Source organism: Vulpes vulpes, chromosome 1 (assembly GCF_048418805.1).
Source record: "Vulpes vulpes isolate BD-2025 chromosome 1, VulVul3, whole genome shotgun sequence".
Taxonomy (NCBI): domain Eukaryota; kingdom Metazoa; phylum Chordata; class Mammalia; order Carnivora; family Canidae; genus Vulpes; species Vulpes vulpes.
Window position 1 is genome coordinate 40206469 of NC_132780.1, and position 22903 is coordinate 40229371.

A 22903-nucleotide genomic window follows, 5' to 3' on the forward strand; every position below is an offset into this window, starting at 1 on the left:
GCCATTTGTAGGTCTTTGAAAAAAAATGTCTTTTTGAAGACCTTTTGGCCATCCTTTATTTAATTGGGTTGCCTTTTTTAAAAATTGAGTTTTAGGAGTTTATATGTTCTGAATATCGATCTTTTATCAGATACGTGATTTGAAAATACTGTTGCCTTTTAACTGTTGATAATGTTCTATGGTGCACAAAAGTTTTTAGTTTTGATGAAGTCCAGATCATTGTTTTGTTGCTTCCTGTGTTTTTGGTGTCAAATCCATCCAAAAGAAATCATTGCCAAATCAACTATAATGGGACTTTTCATCTATACTTTTCTCTTAAATTTTTTATAGTTTTAGATCTGAATTTTGAGCCTTTGATCTTTCAGTTAATTTTTGGGATGGTGTATGGTAATTCAACTTCCTTCTTTTGCAAATGAATATCATTTTCCAATACTTTTTGATAACCATTCCAAGTTAAGTAGTCTTGGCAGCCCTGTCAGCATCATTTGCCTGTATATGTGAGAATTTATTTCTTGGCTCTCTGTTCTATTCCGTTGGTCTACGTGTTTGTATACTGGTGCCACACTGTTTTGATTACTATGTTTTTGTATTAAATTTTGAAATTAGGAAGAGTGAGACTTCCAATTTTTCTTCACCCCTCTTTTTTAAAAGATTATTTTAACAATGGGGGTATCCCTTGTGATTCCACATTAATTTAAAGATGGAATTTTTGATTTCTACAAAAACTGGGATTTTAATGTGGATTGTATTGACTCTGTAGTTTTCTTTGAGTAGTATTGTCATCTTAACAATATTAAGTCTTCTAGTCTATGAGCATGTCTTCCTGGTTGTATGTGCCTTTAATGTCCTTCAGGAGTATTTTATAGTTTGAAGGTACAGATCATTCACCCCCTTGGCTAAGTTTATTCCCAAATATTTTATTATTTACTGTGATATTTTAAATGGAATTGTTTCTTGATTTTTATTTTTTATTTTTATTCATTCTTAGTATAAAGAAACAACTGATTTTTGTGTTTTGATTTTGTATTTGGCAGTATTGCAGAATTCATTTATTCTAGCATTTTTTATGGTGAATTTAGGATTTCCTTCACATAAGATTATGTTGTTAGTGAATAGAGATAATTTTACTTCTTCCTTTCCAACGTGGATGCCTTTTACTTTGTCCAGTTGCTTTGGCTGGGACTTTCAGTACTATGTTTAATGAAATTGGCAAAAGCCTGCACCCTTTTTTGTTCCTGATGAGGAAAAGACCTGTTTTTCACTATTGAATATGATCACTGTGAGTTTATAATGTGTGGCCTCTGTTATATTGAGGTTGTTTTCTTTTAATCCTAATATATTGAGTGTTTTTTCATGAAAGTGTATTGAAAATTTTTTAATGCTTTTTCTTCATTGATTGAGATGATCATATGTTTTTATCCCCCCTTCATTTTGTTAATGTGGTGTATTACATTGATTTTTTTTCTTAGGTTAAACCATCCTTGCCTTCTAGGAGTAGTATTAGGTCATGGTGTATAATCCTTCTAATGTACTGTTAAGTTTTCTTTGCTAATATTTTGTTGAAGATTTTTGTGCCAGTATTCACTGGGGGTAATGATCTGTAATTTCCTTGTGGCATCTTTGTGTGGTATCAGATTAATGCTGACCTCATAGATGGCATTTGGAAGTATTTTCCTTCTCCTTAGTTTTTTGGAAGAGTTTGAGAAATATGTTTTTCTCAAATGTTTGGTAGACTTCATCAGTGAAACCATTTTGTCGTGGACTTTTGTTGTTGGGAGGCTTTTGATTAGTGATTAAATCTCCTTACTTATAGGTCTGTTCTGATTATCTATTTCTTTATGATTCATTACTGGTAGGGTATGTTTTTCTAGGAATTTATCTATTTCATCTAGGGTATCTAATTTGTTGATGTATAGTTTTTCATACTACTCTTTTATAATCTTTTATTTTTTCTGTAAAAGTGGTGGTAGTATTCCCTCTTATATTCTTGATTTTAATTATTTTTTCTCTCTTTCTTGGTTCCTCAAAAATACAAACTAACTTTTGGTCTCATCAGTTTTCTCTATTGGGTTTTTTGTTCTCTATTTTAGTTCTCTCTGTTCTCCCCCCCCCCCCCCCAAAGATTTTACCTATGTATTCATGAGAGACACAGAAAGAGAGAGAGAGAGACAGAGACAGAGGGAGAAGCAGGCTCCACGCAGGGAGCCTGATGTGGGACTCTATCCCAGGTCTCCAGGATCCACCCTGGGCTGAAGGTGGCGCCAAACCACTGAGCCACCCAGGCTGCCCAGTTCTCTCTGTTCTAAACTTTATTACTCTTGTAGCTTGGGCTTAGTTAATCTCTTTCTATTTTAAAGTGTAAATTTAAGGTGTTAATTTATTTTTTAGTGTAAACACTTAGAGCTGTAAGTTTTTCTGGGGCTGCCTTTATAGCAGCCTATAAATTTTGGTATGTTATGCTTTCATTTTTATTTTTAAGTTTTTAGGTTTTTCTTGTGATTTTTTATCATTCATTGGTTGAGAGTGTTAATTTCCACTAATTTGTGGATTTCTCAGTTTTAGTTCCATAGATTTTAATTCCATTGTTATCAGAAAAGATACCTTTTAGGATTTCAACGTCTTAAAATTTATTCAGATTTTTTTGTTGTTGCCTAATATATGGCCCATCCTGAAGAATGTACCATGACACTTGAGAAGATTGTGTTCTGCTCTTGTTGAGTAGAACGTTTCATATGTTTTTAAAGTTCCACTTGTTTCCTTTTAAATTTTGTTTGTTATTGAAAATTAAATTTTCTAAGTTCTCTGCCTCTATCTTTCCTCCTTTTGGGATTCTTATAAATGCTTATACTGATCCATTGAATGATGCCTCAAGTTTGTTTGCCTCTGTTTACTTTTTTTGAGGGAGGGCATCACTCTACATTTTCAGATGACTTCAAGTTTTCTAATTCGTTCTTTTGTATGTTCAAATCTGCTTTGGATTGTTCTCTGGTGAATTTTTATTTCAGTTATTCCTTGTACCTCTGTCCAGGAATTTGTTTTTTTCTGCTTTCTTTCAAGATTTTTCTTGTTGACCTAATTTACATATAACAATGTGTAAGTTTAAAGTGCACAACACATTGATTTGGTAGTTGTATATTGCAGTATGATTATCACTGTAGTTTCATTAACACCTCTATCATGTCGAATAATCATTTCTCTTTTGTGGTAAGAACATTAAAGATCTAATGTCTTTGCAGTTTTGAAATATATAATACAGTAGTACTGTTGACTATAATGCATAATGCTATGCATTAGATCTCCAGAACTTACTCATCTCCTAGTTGCAAGTTTATATCTTTTAATTTCCCCAGTTCCCTTATATCCTAGCCCCTGGTAACCATGTTCCTACTCTAAGAGTTCAGCTTTTTCAGATTTTACACAAAAACAGTACCATACAATATTTCTCTTTCTGTGTCTGGCTTATCTCAGTAAGCATAATGCCCTTAAAGTCCATCAATGTTGTCACAAATGGCAGGATTTCATTCTTTATCATGGCTGAATAATTTCCATTGAGTGTACTTATATCACATCACATCTTTATCCATTCATCTGTTGATGGACAGTTAATATCTTGGCTATTGTGAATAATCCTGTAATAAACATCGGAGGGCAGATATCTTTTCAACGTTTTGTTTTGTTTTTTTACTTTGGATATATACCTAAAAGAGGTATTTCGGGATCATATTCAAATTTTTTTTGGTTTTGATCTTCTGCAGTTTGATTATGATAGGCTTACTTGTAGATTTTTTAGTATTTCCATGTCTTACGTTCTCTGAGTTTTTTGCATCTGTAGCTTGGTGTTTTTATCATTAATTTTGGGAGAATTTCTCAGTCATTACTACTTAAAAAATTATTTTTCTTCTCTTTTTTTCCTTCTGGTATTCCCATTATACATATGTTATAGCTTTTACAGTTTTACAGTTTTTGTCCTACAGCTCTTGGACATTCTGATTAAAATGTTTGTATACATTAACAGTGGGCTATAACTATGGAGATCAGAATATACAACAAATGATGCTTTGGTCAAACATACACCTTAGACTAAGTTAAAGACTGAGGGTGAGGGATGCCTGAGTGGCTCAGCAGTTGAGCATATGCCTTTGGCCCAGGGCGTGATCCCAGGATCCGGGATAGATTCCCACATTGGGCTCCTTGCAGTGAGCCTCCTTCTCCCTTGGCCTGTGTCTCAGCCTCTCTTTCTCTGTCTCTCATGAATAAATAAATAAAATCTTAAAAAAAAAAAAAAAAGACTGAGGGTGAACTAATAAATGAGATTATAGATTATTTTCTGTTATGCATATTATAATTTTTATATCATTTATAACATTTAAGGATGAAGTATGCCTTATTAAAATGGAAAGCATTGTATATTTTAATTTTATTTAAAATAATTTTTTTTAGGAGCTGTGGCCTTGAAGAATCTTGAAATTAAAGAAAATGCTCTGGTACGTTTTTTTAAATTTTAAAGTTCTATTTATATATTTTAGAGACAGCATGAATGAGAGTGAAGGAGGTTAGAGGAGTGGGAGAGGGAAAGAGAATCTTCAGCAGACTCTCTGCTGAGTGGGTAACCTGACATAGGGCTGGATTGATCCCATGACCCTGAGATCATGACCTGCCTGAGCTGAAATCAAGAGTTGGACACTTAGGGATCCCTGGGTGGCGCAGCGGTTTGGCGCCTGCCTTTGGCCCGGGGCGCGATCCTGGAGACCCGGGATCAAGTCCCGCGTCGGGCTCCCGGTGCATGGAGCCTGCTTCTCCCTCTGCCTGTGTCTCTGCCTCTCTCTCTATCTCTCTGTGACTATCATGGATAAATGAAAATTAAAAAAAAAAAAATTTAAAAAAAAAAGAGTTGGACACTTAACCAACTGAGCTATGCAGGCACCCTTCTGGTAGGTTTTGAGTATAAGAAATTTGTGATGCAGTGCATTTACAACTATATAGACTTCTTGTTTTATTTTGTTGTCTTAAGTTATTCAAGTTCGAGAAATTTTTTTTTTCGAGAAAATTTTTTGAAAATAATTTTTGCAAAATGAATTTTACAAAGTGGACTTTTCATCTCAACACAAATTGACAGCGTGATTTTCCTCATTTAAAAATATTTCCAATTTTTTTCTTTTTATATGATTTTATTTTAAATGGTTAATTTCTAATCATCTTCAAATTTTCTTTTAATGACATGGTAACCACATTTTTTTACCTGAGAATTCAGTGATATTAACTACATTCATGATGTTGTACAACCATCAACCAATATCTTTTCCTGTAACTTTTTTTGTTAGGTCATAGGAAACCCAATAACCATTAAGAAATAACTTCCATTCCTGCTCCTTGTAGACCCTGTTTACTATTTCTTGTAGCTCATATAAGTGGAATCATGCTATGTTTGCCATGCTGTGTTTGCATATATCACTTAGGATAATTCCTTTAAGGTTTGTCCATGTTGTTGTTTGTATCAGAACATCATTTCTTTTTGTGGCTGCATAATATCCCACTATATCTGTATGCCACATTTTGTTTATCCATTCATATGTTGATGGACAGTTGAGTTGTTTCTTCTGCATTTTGGCTTTTGTGAGTAACGCTGGTATAACATTTGCAATATGCATATCTGTTCAGTTCCTTATTTTTAGTTCCTGTGGGTAAATACCTATCAGTGGAATTCCTGGATTTTATGGTAATTTTATGTTTAGCTTTTTCAAGAACTGCATTCTTGTTTTCCATGGTAGTTGAACCATTTTATATTCCACCACCAACATATGTAATTTCCACTTTATCCACATCCTTGCTAACATTTATTTTTTTAATGTTCTTTTTAAAAAATTTTAAGTGAAAAAAAAAAAATTTTAAGTGTACTCCTCAGTGTGGGGCTTGAACTCATGACCCAAAGATCAAGAGTCACATGCTCTACTGACTGATCCAGCCAGGCACTATTTTTTGTTTTTTTGATAATACCCATTTTTAAAAAATATTTTATTTATTTATGAGAGACAGAGAGAGAGGCAGAGACACAGGCAGAGGGAGAAGCAGGCTCCATGCAGGTAGCCCAATGCAGGACTCGATCCCGGGTCTCCAGGATCAGGCCCTGGTCGGAAGGTGGCGCTAAATCGCTGAGCCACCTGGGCTGCCCAACTTCATCCCATTCTTTATGTTGCCTTATGCCTCTGTGGACAGTATCCTTTGATGCACTAATGTTGTTAATTTGGTGAAATTTCATCTGGTTTTCTTTTTCTTTTGTTGGCTGTGTCATTGATATGATCCAAGAAATCATTGCCAGATCTAGTGTCAAGATTTTACCATGTTTTCTTCTAAGGGTTTTGTAGTTTTGGTTCTAATGTTTAGGTCTTATGTCCATCTTGAGTTAATTTTTATATATAATTATAAGGTAAGGGTCTAACCTCATTCTTTTGTGTGTGGATATCCAGTTTCCTAAGCACCACTTTTTGAAAAGGTTGTCCTTTGCCCCGTTGGATGGGGAGAAACTTGGGGGTGGGGATATTTTTTGCAAAATGGCATATTAACCTCCCTACAAGTTAGTTCACTGAACTCCCAATAAGTTAGTTCACTTAGTTCAGTGAAATTCGTCACCTCTATTTCCCCCCCATACAATGTAAAAGCAGTATGATTTTTGGCATGAGTAACTTAGGTGGTCTGTATTACTGTAGAACTATCCCTTTTTTTATTTAAAAATGATCAGTCTTCCTGAATTTTGTGGATTGAAAATAATATTATAATTGTGTATCTATAAATTTAATATTTGAGGATAAAGAGAAGGTGTAGGTTAACTTACTTTAAATAATTTTGGGAAGAAAATAGTCTGTTTTGTTGGCCTGAATATGTATTAATATTTTATATATGATGTTTTTTGTAGAGTCAACTGGATGTACCATTTAAAGTTAAAGTTGGTCATATAGGTAAGCTGTGCTGCGTATTTGAATGTCCTCCTGGTTGGGCATACAATAAGAATGATATGCTTAGTATGTCTTTAATTTGATATTTTTAATGTTTCTGCATTAATCGAAAATCATGTAGAACCTGGGTGGGTAACTTAAAATTACTGTGTGGTCCGTATACCCTTGTTTAAAAACTATGAAATTATATATCTTATTAGGTGTTAAACTGAGCTAATCCACAGGCAGTGTGTTAAATCTAATGGCATAACTGTCTGTCTTGGATTCTTAGGTTTCTGACTAGTGATTGCTATATTCTCATTGACCATGGGTATATGGTGTAAGGAGTCAGGTCTAGATCATCTAGGCAGTGCGGCCAGGGATGAGTCAGAAACTTAGTTTCTGAGGTTGTTTACATACCTCTCCTCTGTCCTAGCAGCTGTCATTCTTTTTTTTTCCCTTAGAGAGTGAGCGTTTTTTAATTTTTTTATTCTTTATTTTTTATTTATTATTAATTAATTAATTTATTTATTTATTCACTCATAGACACAGAGAGAGAGGCAGAGACACAGGCAGAGGGAGAAGCAGGCTCCATGCAGGAAACCCGATGTGGGACTTGATCCCAGGTCTCCAGGATCACACTCCAGGCTGCAGGCGGCGCTAAACACTGTGCCACCGGGGCTGCCCGCAGCTGTCATTCTTTAATATCATTATTTTTTTTTCTTGTACTAGACAGCAAGTTTATTAAGTCAATTTTATTTTTATTCTTACTACTAGTACAATACGTGGCATATAGTAAGGATAAAATTTGTTGAGTGAAAGAAATACACATTTTCAAATGAGCAGTATAGGGTTACAACTAGTTTTAATGCTATTTTTTTTTTTAAAGATTTTATTTGAGGAGGATGGGGAATGAGAGGGAGAGAGTGGTAGGGAGAGGGAATCTTCAAGCCAGCCCAAGCCAAAACCAAGAGTTGGAGGCTCAACTGACTGAGGTGCCCCTTCCCTACTGCTATTGGATGTTTTTTTTTTTTTATGTTTTTATTTTTTATTTTTTTTTATTTATGATAGTCACAGAGAGAGAGAGAGAGAGACAGGCAGAGACACAGGCAGAGGGAGAAGCAGGCTCCATGCACCGGGAGCCCGACGTGGGATTCGATCCCGGGTCTCCAGGATCGTGCCCTGGGCCAAAGGCAGGCGCCAAACTGCTGCGCCACCCAGGGATCCCATATTGGATGTTGTTAATCTCAAGTGATCTTTCAACTTTTTTTCATTTAGCATGTAGAATTACACATATAGCAAGTGTAAATATATACATATTTTTAAAGCATTTGTATTTGAAAGATTTTTAGGATTGCCTTTGTTTATATTTTTGTGTATTTTCCAAATTTTCTAGAAGTCTATACCTTATAATGGGAGGAAAAAAACTGTTTTGTTTTTAAAATTTACTGGTGAAAATGGTACATTAATAACTTTGTGTTTCTTTGATTACTTTAATGCTATTTTGTTACTGTTCTCTGTTTTGTTTATTTACTCTGGGATTATTAATATATGTGTGTATAAGCAGTCTACCTGGTAGATTTATAAATTGTATCAGATTTATCACAATTATTTTTTTCTAATGTGTTAATTTCATTCTGGTTATATTTTAGACCATACACAGATTTGAAATGGGTGCTATCTTCTCTGATTTAAATACTCAGAAAATCATCCATTTCTATAAATCAGATCGTTTGTTTTATTCTGGATTGACATAAAATGAAATCCTTTTTTTTAAAAAATATATTTTAATTTTTTAAAATTTATTTATCATAGTCACAGAGAGAGAGAGAGAGAGAGAGAGAGAGAGAGAGGCAGAGACAGAGAGAGAGGCAGAGACATAGGCAGAGGGAGAAGCAGGCTCCATGCACTGGGAGCCCGACGTGGGATTCAGTCCCGGGTCTCCAGGATCGCGCCCTGGGCCAAAGGCAGGCGCCAAACTGCTGCGCCACCCAGGGATCCCTATAAAATGAAATCTTTTACTCATTTGGATTTTTTTTAAACATGGAATTTTGGGGTTATGGGATGGGATAAATCTAAGTAGATTTTTTTTCCCTTCCCCAAAGCTAGCCAGTTAATGCAACTGTCATGTCGGTAATCTTTCCCTCTCTAGTCATGGCAGCTATTTCTTTTTTTTTTTTTTTAAAACGTTTTATTTTATTTTTTTTTTTAAATTTTTTTAATTTATTTATGATAGTCACAGAGAGAGAGAGAGAGGCAGAGACACAGGCGGAGGGAGAAGCAGGCTCCATGCACCGGGAGCCCGACGTGGGATTCGATCCCGGGTCTCCAGGATCGCGCCCTGGGCCAAAGGCAGGCGCCAAACCGCTGCGCCACCCAGGGATCCCTATAAAATGAAATCTTTTACTCATTTGGATTTTTTTTAAACATGGAATTTTGGGGTTATGGGATGGGATAAATCTAAGTAGATTTTTTTTCCCTTCCCCAAAGCTAGCCAGTTAATGCAACTGTCATGTCGGTAATCTTTCCCTCTCTAGTCATGGCAGCTATTTCTAAATCAAGAGACTCATGGTTTATAAAAAGTCTTGAAGAATTTAAAAACTATTATGGATGTTTTCTTTTTTTTAATCACCTCCCCCTTACCTCTATTATGGAAATACTCTAAATTCACAAGATAGAATCAATATAATGAATACCTTACATCACATTTTTTAGTTTTAAGAAGTCTAATGCTTTAAAAAATACTTTGCTATTGGATTGTAGTAAAACATTTTCACTGAGTTTGAATGGTTTTCTAATCTTGTCCATAATCCTTGATTATTACCATAGAAATCTGCACATACATTCACTGAATGTTGATAATCATAAACACATGTTATGTGTGTATATATGTATATATAGTCTCTCTATATGAAAAATACACTCAATTTTACTCTGGAAAATACACTTACATATATGAGATATACAGTAAATTTTATAGACTATCTTTTGAAAGTGTTATGTAAATTCATATAGTGATTTAGAGTAATAATTGGAGAAATCAAAGTTATATCAAAGATTATTGGTTAATGGCAGAAAAGCATTGTTACATTTGTGTTGCAGATTGCTGTAAATAGAAACTTGTAAATTTTTAGAATATCATTTAGTAGTAGATTTTCCAACAGTACTAATACAAATAATTTCAGATTATTACAACAAAGGCTTTTATTGTTTTTGGTTGTAAAACAGCTTTCTGTAAAGTGACTCGTTTGTTATTTTGTTATTTCTACTAATGCCTGACAGACAATAGGCTGGAAGTAAATACAATTGAATGAATAATATTTTTTGTCCTTTTTAAAAAAACATCATGTAGGTAATCTTAATCTTATAATTCCATGGAAAAACCTGTATACTCAACCAGTTGAAGCTGTTCTGGGAGACATCTATTTACTCATAGTGCCTTCTTCTAGTAAGTCAAATTTTAAACGTTGGAAATTTAAGTACTTTTATTTGTGGTTGGAAAAATCTTTGATAATTATGTTCAAAGTACTTCTGATAAGTTTTTTGGGATACTTTTATATTTATTTTAAAAGACTCTTTGAGTGAGAGAGTGAGTGAGTGAGAGAGGGAGCAGGAGCAAGGGGAGGAGCAGAGGGAGGAGAAGGGAACTCTGCTGAGCAGGGAGCCTCACTCCCTGCTCCATCCCAGGACACTGGGATCCTGACCTGAGCTGAAGGCAGATGCTTAACTAACCGCTGGGCCTCAGCCACCTAGGTGCCCTGCCCCGAGGTACTTCTATATTTAAATTAGCATTTGGAAATTCAAATTAAATTGGTTTTCACTGTAAATTTTTACAGATTTTGAATTAGTGATTATTTTCAATTCAAGGATATTTTTGAAAGAGTATAGTTAAAGTAATTAAATATTCGTTTTATGCTTCCTGTAGAAATAAAATACGATCCTTTAAAAGAAGAAAAACAACTCTTGGAAGCAAAACAGCACGAACTGAAACGAATAGAAGAAGCCAAACAAAAAGTAGCTGATCAAGGTAAAGAAAGAAAATAGTAGATAAAAATGGTAATAAAAAACCGAGGAAAGACAAATACTTATCATTTGAATATTACTTTTCTCTGGAGGCATTGAAATTATTTAACAAATATGAAGGAATCTCATTACGTGGGGAATTTTAACGTGGTTTTGTATTTTATTATGTTTACAGAAATTTTACTTATAGAAACTTACCTTATGACAAATAATATACCTACCTTATGAGGGTAAGGTTAGTTTTTAACTGTAATAATTAATTTCATCAAGTATATTTTGTTTTCTAGCTTTATAAAAAAAATCCCCTATATCAATTCTTAACCTTTTGGAGGTACTTATTAGTCCTTTGATATATTTGTTTTCCTAAATCTGTTTGTTTATTCTCTGGGTTCATATCCTTTCCTATTTAGCCTAGACCAAAGTCCATTACTTCAGCCCTTTTCTCAGTGGAGGAGCTGTCCTGCAGAAAACTAATTCCTTTCCCCTTCTGCAGTGGTCACTATCACCAGGTACTTTTTGTACTCTGTTCTCTCTGGTAAAGCTTTCTCCGTAGCATGTAAATATGCTGCAGCCTGTCTTATCTTCAAACACAAAATGATGTTCCTAACCTAGTTATCTATTTATATCTTCTGTTACTGTAAGCATCTTTAAAAAGTGTATACTTACATCACCAACCTTGCCATGTATTTATTTTTTCAATAAAAAAAGTAAAATCTAATAATAAACATTTAACCTCTTGACAAAGAGGTAGAAGCTTTAAAGGAGATTTAATACAATTTTTGGTCACACTTCTTGTAATTGTTTCTTCTCTCAGTTCTTTCATATCCTGTGTAGTTGTTCACTAACATCCCCAATCATCTTTTCTTTTAATTTTTTTTTTTTACTGTGGCATACATATAATAGAGTTTACCATCTTAATAATTTTTAAGTGTACAGCTCCCTGGTATTAAGTACATTTATAAATGTTGTGCAACCATTACTACCATCCATCTTCATGTCTCTCTTGTAAAATTGAAACGTTATACCCATTAAACAATAACCCACCCTTTCCACCCCCCTCACTTCCAACCTCTGGCAACCACAATTCTACTTTCTTGTCTATCGTTTTGAATACTCTGAGTACTACATATAAGTGGAATCATATAACTTGTTTTTTTCCGATTGGCTTATTTCACTTAGCATCATGTCTTCAAGATTTGTCCATGTTGTAGCATATGTCAGAATATTTAGCTGAATATTCCATTTTTTTGTATATATCACATTTTGCCCGTTCACCCATCAGGGGACACTTGGGTTGTTCCTGTGCTTTAGCTATTGTGATTAATGCTGCTCTGAACATGGGAGTATGAATATTTCTTTGAGATTGCTTTCAGGTTTTTTTGAGTATGTACACAGAAGTGGAGTTGCTGGATCTGTAGTAAATTGTACTATATTATTGACTTTTTGAGGGATCACTATACCGTTTTCAACAGGGTCTTGTATGGTTTTACATTTTCACCAACAGTGCACAAAGGTTCCAATTCCTTCACATCCTTGCCTGTGGTTGTTATTTTGTCTTTTTTTCATGGTAGCATCCTAATGGAGATGAAGTGGCATCTCTTTTCACATGCTTATTGGCCATTTGTATATCTTCTTTGGAGAAGTGTCTATTTGTATATCTTTTTTGGAGAAGTGTATATCTTCTTGGAGAAGTGTCTTTTGCTCATCTTTTAATTGGGTTGTCTTTTTTGTTTTTGTTGGGTGGTAGGAGTTCTTTATGTATTCTGGATGTTAACCCCTTACTAAATACATGATCTGCAAGTTTTATCCCATTCTTTGTGTAACTATTCTGTTGATAGTGTCCTATGCACAAAAATTTTAAATTTCCATGAAATTCATTTTGTTATCTTCTATTGCTTGTGCCTTGGTGTCCTATGCAAGAAATCATTGCCAAATCCAGTATCATGCAGCTTTGGTCCTATATTTTCCTCTAAGAGTTTTAAAGTTATAGGTCTTTAATTAATTAATTAATTATTTAATTTATTTATTCATGAGAGAGGGAGAGAGAGAGAGAGGCAGAGACACAGGCAGAGAGAGAAGCAGGCTCCATGCAGGGAGCCCAATGTGGGACTTGATCCCCGGACTCCAGGATCATACCTTAGGCCGAAGGCAGGCACCCAACCACTGAGCTACCCTGAGACCCCTTAGGTCTTAAATTTAAATCTTAGTTACATTTTGAGTTAATTTTTGTATATATTCGTAGATAAGGCTCCAATTTTATTCTCTTGCTGTGGATATCTTGATATCCAGTCTTCCCAGCATCATTTATTAAAATTACTATCCATTCCTGATTGAATAGTCTTGGCCCCTTTTAAAAAATCATTTGACTATATATGCAAGGGTTTATTCTGTGTGCTCAGTTCTATTTCATTTGTTTACATGTCCGCATGACAGTACCACTTTGTTTTGATTACTGTAGCTGTGTTGTAAATATTAAAATCAGGAAATGTGTAAGTCTTTCAGCTTTGTTCTTTTTCAAGATTGTTTTTTGCTCTGTGAGAGCCCCTTGAGATTCCTTATGAATTTTAGAATGCGTTTTTCTGTTTCTTCATAAAGTATGATTGGGATTTTCATAAAGATTGCTTTGAATCCATCGATTGTTTCGGGTAATGTTGACAGACTAACAGTGTTTTTCAATCCATGAACTTGGAATGTGTTTCCCTCTGTTTATATCTTTTAAAATATCTTTTGATAGGGTTTTGTAATTTTTAGTGTACAAATCTTTTACTTCCTTGGTTCTGTTAGTCTCAAAGTTATTTTTTTTCTTTTTGATGCTATTGTAAAGGGAATTGTTTCTGTGATTTCCCTCCTCAGATTCTTCATTGTTAGGGAATTGATACGAAATTGATTTTTAAAATTTTTTTTGGAGAGTAAGAGAGTGTGTGTGTGTGCATGTATGCGAGCGTGGGGAGGGGCAGAGGGAGAAGGACAGAAAGAATCCCAAGCAGGCTCTATGTTCAACATGAAGCTCAAGGCAGGGCTCAATTTCATGACCCTGAGATCATGACCTGAGCTGAAATTAGGAGTTGGTTCCTCAACCAACTGAGCCACTTAGGCACCCCTGCAATTGATTTTTTTGTGTTGACTACTTTGCTGAGTTTATTAGTTTTAACAGTTGCTTTGTTGGGTAGTTAGCATTTTCTTCATATAAGATCATATTGTCTATGAACAGAAATAATTTTACTTCTTCCTTTCTGATTAGGATGCCTTTTGTTTCTTTTTCTCTTGTAATTACTCTGGCTATACTTTCCAGTATTATGTTGAATAAAAATGAACAAAACTGGACATTTTTGCTGTCTCTGATTTTTCAAGGGAAAGCTTTCAGCCTTAACATTAAGTATGATGTTTGATGTGGGCATCACATCAAACATCTTTATTTTGTTGAGGTAGTTTCTTTCTACCTAGATGATCTAGGTAGATGATCTTTTCTAGATGATCTTTATTATGTTGAGGTAGTTTCTTTCTAGTCCTAGTTTGTTGACTCCTTATTATGAAAGTATTGAAGTTTGTCAAATATTTTTTCTTCATTAATTGAGATGATCATATATATATATATTTTTTTTTTATTTGGTAAATGTGGTGTATTACATTGATTTTGATATATCTACTCATCCTTCCAGTCTAGCAATAAATTGTGAGTCATGGCACATAATCTTCTTAACGTGCTGTTGAATTTTATTTGTTGGTATTTTAGTATTTGCATCAATACTTATCAGGTATATCTATAGTTTTCTTGTAGTGTCTTTGTGAAGCTTTGATATCAGATCAATGCTGACCTCATACATTGAGTTTGGAGTCTTTAATTTTTTTTTGAGGAGTTTGAAAAGATTGATGTTTTTATTTAAGTGTTTGGTAGAATTCATCAGTTAAGCCATCAGGTTCCAGGGCTTTTATTTGTCATGAGAGTTTAGGTCACTGATTCAGTTTCCTTACCAGTTATATGTATATTCAAATTTTTAATTTCTTTGTAATTTTGTCTTGGTAGTTTTGTGGTTCTAGGAGTTCCTTTCATCTAGTTAATCCAGTTTGTTAGCATGCAATTATTCATAGTATTTATAATCCTTCTTAGGTCTGTAGCATTTCTAGTAATATTCCCACTCTTACATGTTATTTTGGTATTCGGAGTCTTTTTTCTTTCTTTCTTGGTCCACTTAGTCCACTTAGATTTTTCAGTTTTGTTGACCTTTTCAAAAAACCAACTTCAAGGCACCTGTGAGTGGCTCAGTGGTTGAGCATCTGCCTTTGGCTCAGGTTGTGATCGCTTGGTACTGGGATGAAGTCCTGCATCAGGCTTGCCGCGGGGAACCTGCTTTCTCCCTCTGCCTATGTCTCTGCCTCTCTGTATGTGTCTCTCATGAATAAATAAATAAAATATTTAGAACAAAACAAACCCAATTTCAGGTCTCATTTTTTTTCTATTGGTTTTATATTTAGGTTACCTCTACTTAAATCTTAATTTTCTCTTCTAGCTTTCGATTTAGTTTGTCCTTTTTTCCCCTAGTTGTTTAAGTTGTAAGGTAAGTTGTTTTAAGAACTTTTTGTTTTTTATAGCTATAAATTTCCTTTTTAATACTTTTTTATTGTGTCCCATAAGTTTTGGTATGCTATATTTTTGTTTTCATATCTCTGTTGTTTAATTTCCCTTATGATTTATTCTGTAATCCATCGGTGATTTTAAGTTTGTTTTAATTTCCACAAACATGTGAATTTTCGAATTTAATATCTGTGTTTTATTTCTGACTTTATTCTGATGTGGTCCGAGATGATACTTTGTTTGGTATCTATATTTTTAAATCTGTTGAAACCTAATTTGTGTCCTAATATGTGGACTATCATGGAAACTGTCTTAAGTTTGAAGACAACTTCAGTGAAGTTGCTGCTCTTGTGGAATCGTTATGTATATTATACGTGTGTTAAATCTAATTCGTTTATTGGCTAAGTGTTCTGTTACCTTATCTTCCGTCTGGTTGTTTTTTTTTTTTTTGTTTGTTTGTTCTTATACATTTTTATTTATTCATTCATGAGAGATACAGAGAAAGAGGTAGAGATGTAGGCAGAGGGAGAAGCAGGCTCCCCCAGGGAGCCTGATGTGGTACTCAATCCCAGGAATCTGGGATCACGACCGGAGCCAAAGGCAGATGCTCAACCCCTGAGCCACCCCGGTTCCCCAGGCTTTTGCTTTTTGAAAATTATTTTCATCTTATCAAAATAATATATATAGCTTTGAAAGTTAATAAGTAGTATAGTACCCATAATTAAAGCAAAAATGTTGTCTTCTGGCTTAGCCCCTAAGCCTACTCCATATAGATCTACTTGAAAGTTTTAGATGTTTTTTGCATTTATTTTCTTCACAGTAAATTCTTGCTTCTCACTAGAATGGAAAGGTACTGGAAGTCTAACTACTAATTACACAGACTTAACCAATCCTTGTATTATCATCCTCTTCCTACCATTTATGTTTTCTGAGGATTCAGTTTCTGAATTTTGCCAGGGTTCTGGGTTTTTGAGTCATCTTTATCATTGGCATCTCCATTTATAGACATTTAGGATCAAATTGCTTCATCTCTGCTAAGTAGGTTAAGACTATCTGCATTTCAGCTTCTAAACTTTTGAAGGTATCTCTTATCTGTTTTGTTACTTGTATATTTGGCCTTAGGGATTATCCATTTTTTTCCTTTACTGTTGCATTAGTGGGGTTTTACTGAAAAGTAGGGAAATAGATAATAATCCACCATGTTTAATCAGAAGTCTCTCCTGTTTTTACATAGATCTAAAATGGAAATGTTTAACAATGCTTAAAATTCATTAGTGATAGCTTATTGTTTTCAGGTGGAAGTTTAAACTGTTCAGCATGATACAGAAACGTTTATAGGAACTATAGAACACTTCTGAAAGAAATTGAGGAAGACACAAAGAGATGGAAAAATATTCCATGCTCATGGATTGGGAGAATTAATATTGTAAAAATGTCAATGTTACCCAGGGCAATTTATACGTTTAATGCAATCCCTATCAAAATACCATGGACTTTCTTCAGAGAGTTAGAACAAATTATTTTAAGATTTGTGTGGAATCAGAAAAGACCCCGAATAGCCAGGGGAATTTTAAAAAAGAAAACCATAGCTGGGGGCATCACAATGCCAGATTTCAGGTTGTACTACAAAGCTGTGGTCATCAAGACAGTGTGGTACTGGCACAAAAACAGACACATAGATCAATGGAACAGAATAGAGAACCCAGAAGTGGACCCTGAAATGTACGGTCATCTAATATTCGATAAAGGAGGAAAGACTATCCATTGGAAGAAAGACAGTCTCTTCAATAAATGGTGCTGGGAAAATTGGACATCCACATGCAGAAGAATGAAACTGGACCACTCTCTTTCACCATACACAAATATAAACTCAAAATGGATGAGAGATCTAAATGTGAGACAAGATTCCATCAAAATCCTAGAGGAGAACACAGGCAACACCCTTTTTGAACTTGGCCACAGTAATTTCTTGCAAGATACATCCACAAAGGCAAAAGAAACAAAAGCAAAAATGAACTATTGGGACTTCATCAAGATAAGAAGCTTTTGCACAGCAAAGGATACAGTCAACAAAACTAAAAGACAACCTACAGAATGGGAGAAGATATTTGCAAATGACCTATCAGATAAAGGGCTAGTTTCCAAAATCTATAAAGAACTTATTAAACTCAACACCAAAGAAACAAACAATCCAATCATGAAATGGGCAAAAGACATGAGGAGAAATCTCACAGAGGAAGACATACACATGGCCAACAAGCACATGAGAAAATGCTCTGCATAACTTGCCATCAGGGAAATACACATCAAAACCACAATGAGATACCACCTCACACCAGTGAGAATGGGGAAAATTAACAAGGCAGGAAACCACAAATGTTGGAGAGGATGCGGAGAAAAGGGAACCCTTTACACTGTTGGTGGGAATGTGAACTGGTGCAGCCACTCTGGAAAACTGTGTGGAGGTTCCTCAAAGAGGTAAAAATAGACCTGCCCTACGACCCAGCAATTGCACTGTTGGGGATTTACCCCAAAGATTCAGATGCAATGAAACGTCGGGACACCTGCACCCCGATGTTTCTATCAGCAATGGCCACAATAGCCAAACTGTGGAAGGAGCCTCGGTGTCCATCGAAAGATGAATGGATAAAGAAGATGTGGTTTATGTATACAATGGAATATTACTCAGCAATTAGAAACGACAAATACCCACCATTTGCTTCAACGTGGATGGAACTGGAGGGTATTATGCTGAGTGAAATAAGTCAATCGGAGAAGGACAAACAGTGTATGTTCTCATTCATTTGGGGAATATGAATAATAGTGAAAGGGAATATAAAGGAAGGGAGAAGAAGTGTGTGGGAAATATCAGGAAGGGAGACAGAACATAAAGACTCCTAACTCGGGGAAACGAACTAGGGGTGGTGGAAGGGGAGGAGGGCGGTGTTGGAGGGGAATGGGTGACGGGCACTGAGGTGGACACTTGACGGGATGAGCACTGGGTGTTTTTCTGTATGTTGGTAAATTGAACACCAATAAAAATTAATTAAAAAAAAATAAATCCTGTCTACCTCTTCAGCCTAATTACTGCCCCCACCTCTTTCTCTTCTCTTCTTTGTTCTGGCTATATTGTCCTATTTATATTTTATTGAATGTATCAATTTCTTTGTGAATATATCTCACTTACTACTTTAAAATACAATTGTGGGTTACCAGCTATTTGGATGATAGTTCAAGCTGTAAGGTGTGCGTGAGGTTCCCTGAGGCAGCAGTATAATAGGAGAAGAGAAGCAATCCTGGGACTGAGCCTTAAGGATATCCAGCATTTAATGATTGTATAGTAGAGGAACACAGATGATCAAGAGAGTGATCAGATAATTAGAAGTTTGGAGATTATGATTTCATGGGAAAAGAGTGTTTTGGAAAGCAGAGAATGTATCAGATCCTAATAAGGCATCGTATCCTAATAAGGTATCAGGTAAAGTGAAGATAAAGAAGTAATCATTTATGTCATGCATGTTGTGATCCTCAAGGGATGATTACTGAAAAGGAACTTCCATTCTTCCAAAGTTGGAGGTGAGGGTCCCCTCAGAGTCAAGAGAGCAGTGGAAGGGTTGTTAGATCTTGGAGGAGAACCAGAAAAGAATTTTGACATAGCTATCTGGAGTGTGTGAACAAGTGGGGTGGAAAAATGTTGTAAGAATGATGTTGGGGGTAAAGTCATTATAGTCTGTTCTGGTGTCATTTTTTTTTTCCTACTCCCATTCTCAACTGGCAAGGTATAAACATGTTTATATAGAAAATAGGTTTATCCAGGGTTGGAGCTTTATTGACACAGGAAAATGAGGAAAAGAATAAGAGTTTAAAAGGTTGGTGAAATAATAGATTATGGAATATGAGCAGGATAAGGAATTAGGGAACTACTAGATGAGGAAAGGAAGATCTTAAATTGAATGAATGGATTCATAGAGCAAAGGATTTTTTTTAGGATATGGTGGTATTCAAAGGTTAAAATGCCTAGTCTTTCAAAGAGCTTCTATTTTGTTTTCTTATTAATTCTAAAGTCCTTTTATATTTGAGTGTATTTGCTAACCTGTTGTTCACTGACAGTTGGATTTGAATGTAAATATATCTTCATCAGCTTGTCCTCCTGGGCCATTGAATTAGAGGAAAAGACATGTATGTACAGGTGGAACACGACTAGAAATAGGAAATGAGATAGTTTTCATTGGCATTTTCATTTCTTTTTTTAATTTAAAGATCCTATTTAGGGCAGCCCGGGTGGCTCAGTGGTTTAGCGCCGCCTTCAGCCCAGGGCCTGATCCTGGAGACCCAGGATCAAGTCCCACATCAGGCTCCCTGCATGGAGCCTGCTTCTCCCTCTGCCTGTGTCTCCTCTCTCTCTCTCTCTCTCTCTCTCATGAATAAATAAATAAAATCTTTTAAAAAAAAAAGATCCTATTCATTTATTCATGAGAGACACAGAGAGAGGCAGAGACTTAGGCAGAGGGAGAAGCTGTGGGGACCTGATTCAGGACTCGATCCCAGGACCTTGGGATCACGACCTGAGCCAAAGGCAGATGGTCAACCACTGAACCACCCTGATGCCCTCATTGGCATTCTCTTTCTTTTCTTTCTTTTCCTTCTTTTTTTCCTTCTTTTCCTTCTTTTCTTTCTTTCTTTTTTTAAAGATTTATTTATTTATGAGAGAGAGAGAGAGAGAGAGAGAGAGGCAGAACACAGGCAGAAGGAGAAGCAGGCTCCATGCCGGGAGCCCGACATGGGACTTGATCTCAGGTCTCCAGGATCACACCCTGGGCTGAAGGTGGCGCTAAACCGCTGAGCCACCTGGGCTGCCTCCTCATTGGCATTTTCAAATAGGGTTAAGAGATCGTAACTTGTGTTTATCAAAGTCATACTTTTTTTTTCAAAGATTTATTTATTTTAGAGAGTGGGGGGAAGAGGGAGAGAGTGAGTAAGCAGTGGAAAGGGAAGAGGGAGAGGAGCAAAAATTCTCAAACTCTGCTATGAGCACAGAACCTGACCAGGCCTTGCTCCCTGGACCTGGATGTTATGACCTAAGCCACAACTAAGAGTTGGACACTCAACTGACTGACCCAAGCACCCCTCAAAGACATATTAAAAAAGAGATTAGGAACCTTAATCCTTTATTTTTCTATGCCCATGGAAAGTTTTGAAGCTGGAAATGGTTAAAACCTTTTTTAGAAAATGAAACAAGGATGAACTTCCTTCATTCCTACTTGAAAGAGAAAAGGAAAGGCTCTTATAATTTCGTTTTGGATTCATCGGTAGGAGAAGCATATTCAACTGTTTTATACATTGAGCCACATACAACTTGTGATAGTATCACTAATTTTAAGGAACATTCCTACTTTCTGCTATTACTAGCTTTTCTAATTTAAGCCCATTATAATTCTTATCTAATAATCTTCATTGTTTTCCAAATCTTTATATACTCAGGTATAGTTAGCAGAAGTTATAAGATTCAGTGGCATTAAGTTCTACACAGTTGGCTTCCGTTTCATTTAAAAAATAGATTCTGAAAACTATGTATGTGGTTGCCTTTGAAAGTCTTTTTGGTAGGGAAGACTTTGGGGGAAAGCAGGCTCTTAGTGTTCTGTGTACAAATAGATTTTTTTCTTTAACGTGGTCATGTTTATGTTAACTCGATATGTGAATATTTATACAGTGTATTTTTCATTCAAGTTAAAAAAAGAATATTTGCTATTGTAGAAAAACATCAAGTGGAGAAACAGGACACTTTTACAGAAAAATTAATTACTCAGATAATAAAAAATCTTCAAGTGAAAATTTCCAACATCCATATTCGGTATGAAGATGATGTAAGTATTTTAATAGGTGAAACTTGTTTTTATATTTATGTAAATATTATACTGTTTGTTGATACCTGCTCTGTAATGGTCAGCCTACGGGATACTGAGAAGTGGAAGGATACAGAGCTGAAAATGACCCGATCTTTCTTTTCTGAATAATAGTTTTCATTTGCAGTATTTGTTGCCTTGATAATACTTTCCTAAAATGTTCAAAAATCAGATAATGAAGGCAAATGCCTTTCTATGTTACAGTTACCTTTGATAGTTGGGCATTATGAATTTAGCAGTTAAGTATTTTTAAAATATATTTACCTCCCGGAAACTACAGTGGTCTAGGAATCAATAGAGCTAGACTTGGATTGTTTATGTCTAGTAGATACTGTATTCTCTCAGAATTACATAGTTATTGACTTCTAGTACTACTGTGAGGTCAGTCATCTTTTTTAATAAGCTTTTTTTATAAACTGAAAAACATGGAGATTTATTTACACCAATCCATTCATATTTGGTATTTTAATATTAGGAAAAAATATAGGAATAAAAGGTGTAGAAAGTTGGTTTTTGAATGTTTGAAATGTTTTTGAATGTTTGAAATAGAGTATGTCCCAGAAAATGAACTTTTTTCTATAAAGTGAATTTTGTTTAACTAAAAATCTGAGTAAAATTTGCTCTTTCCTCTTTAGATCACAAATCGAGACAACCCACTGTCATTTGGTATTTCCCTTCAAAATCTCAGCATGCAGGTACTTTGTTTTCAAAGAAATTTAACCATATTTAATTGTGCAGTATAGTTCATCAAATTCTTAATTATTTTTCATGTATGCCAGCATCAAAAATAGTTGTCTGTATGGAATTAGTATAGAAAGTGCATAGGCTGGATTGGAATTGGCGATAGGTAGTTCAGCATTTCAAAAATGATTGTTAATCAGATTTAGTTTAAAATAATGAGGGCCATGGGACACCTGGGTTCCCATGGTTGAGCGTCTGCCTTTGGCTCAGGGTGTGATCCCAGAGTCCTGGAATCGGGTCCCACGTCAGGCTCCCTGCATGGAGCCTGCTTCTCCCTCTACCTGTGTCTCTGCCTCTCTCTCTCTCTCTCTCTCTCTGATATGAATAAATAAAATCTTTAAAAAAATATGAGGGCCTATTATTTGCAAATTATAATATTGGATATTTTTTCTTAAAAATACATTTCTTAAGTAGAAAATAAAAGTAATGAATGTTTATCTCAGAACCTTTTGATAAGTCATGAAAAGCATAAAGAAACAAATTGCTTCTTTCCTCACCACCATTTTCAATATTGTGGTGAACTTTCTTCTCGTCTAGTTTTTCAAATTGAGGATTTTTAAAAAATTATTCATGAGAGACACACAGAGAAACAGAGGCAGAGGGAGAAGGCAGGCTCCTCTTAGGGAGCCCAAGCGGAACTCAATCCCAGACCCCGGGATTACACCCTGAGCCGAGGACAGATGCTCAATCGCTGAGCCACCCAGACGTCCCTCAAATTGAGGAATTTTTAAAGT

General features: G+C 35.2%; 1 protein-coding gene across 3 annotated transcripts in view; it reads left to right on the forward strand.

Moving 5' to 3' along the window:
* The window catches only part of VPS13A (vacuolar protein sorting 13 homolog A), a 237353-nt gene that overhangs the window by 13186 nt on the left and 201264 nt on the right, over window positions 1-22903 (forward strand). For all 3 annotated transcript variants that reach the window (XM_026001515.2, XM_026001519.2, XM_026001517.2), the window contains exons 2-7: window positions 4441-4484; window positions 6911-6953; window positions 10282-10377; window positions 10855-10956; window positions 21280-21389; window positions 22064-22123. In XM_026001515.2, the coding sequence (XP_025857300.2) occupies window positions 4441-4484; window positions 6911-6953; window positions 10282-10377; window positions 10855-10956; window positions 21280-21389; window positions 22064-22123 (455 nt within the window). The remainder of the gene's footprint in view (window positions 1-4440; window positions 4485-6910; window positions 6954-10281; window positions 10378-10854; window positions 10957-21279; window positions 21390-22063; window positions 22124-22903) is intronic.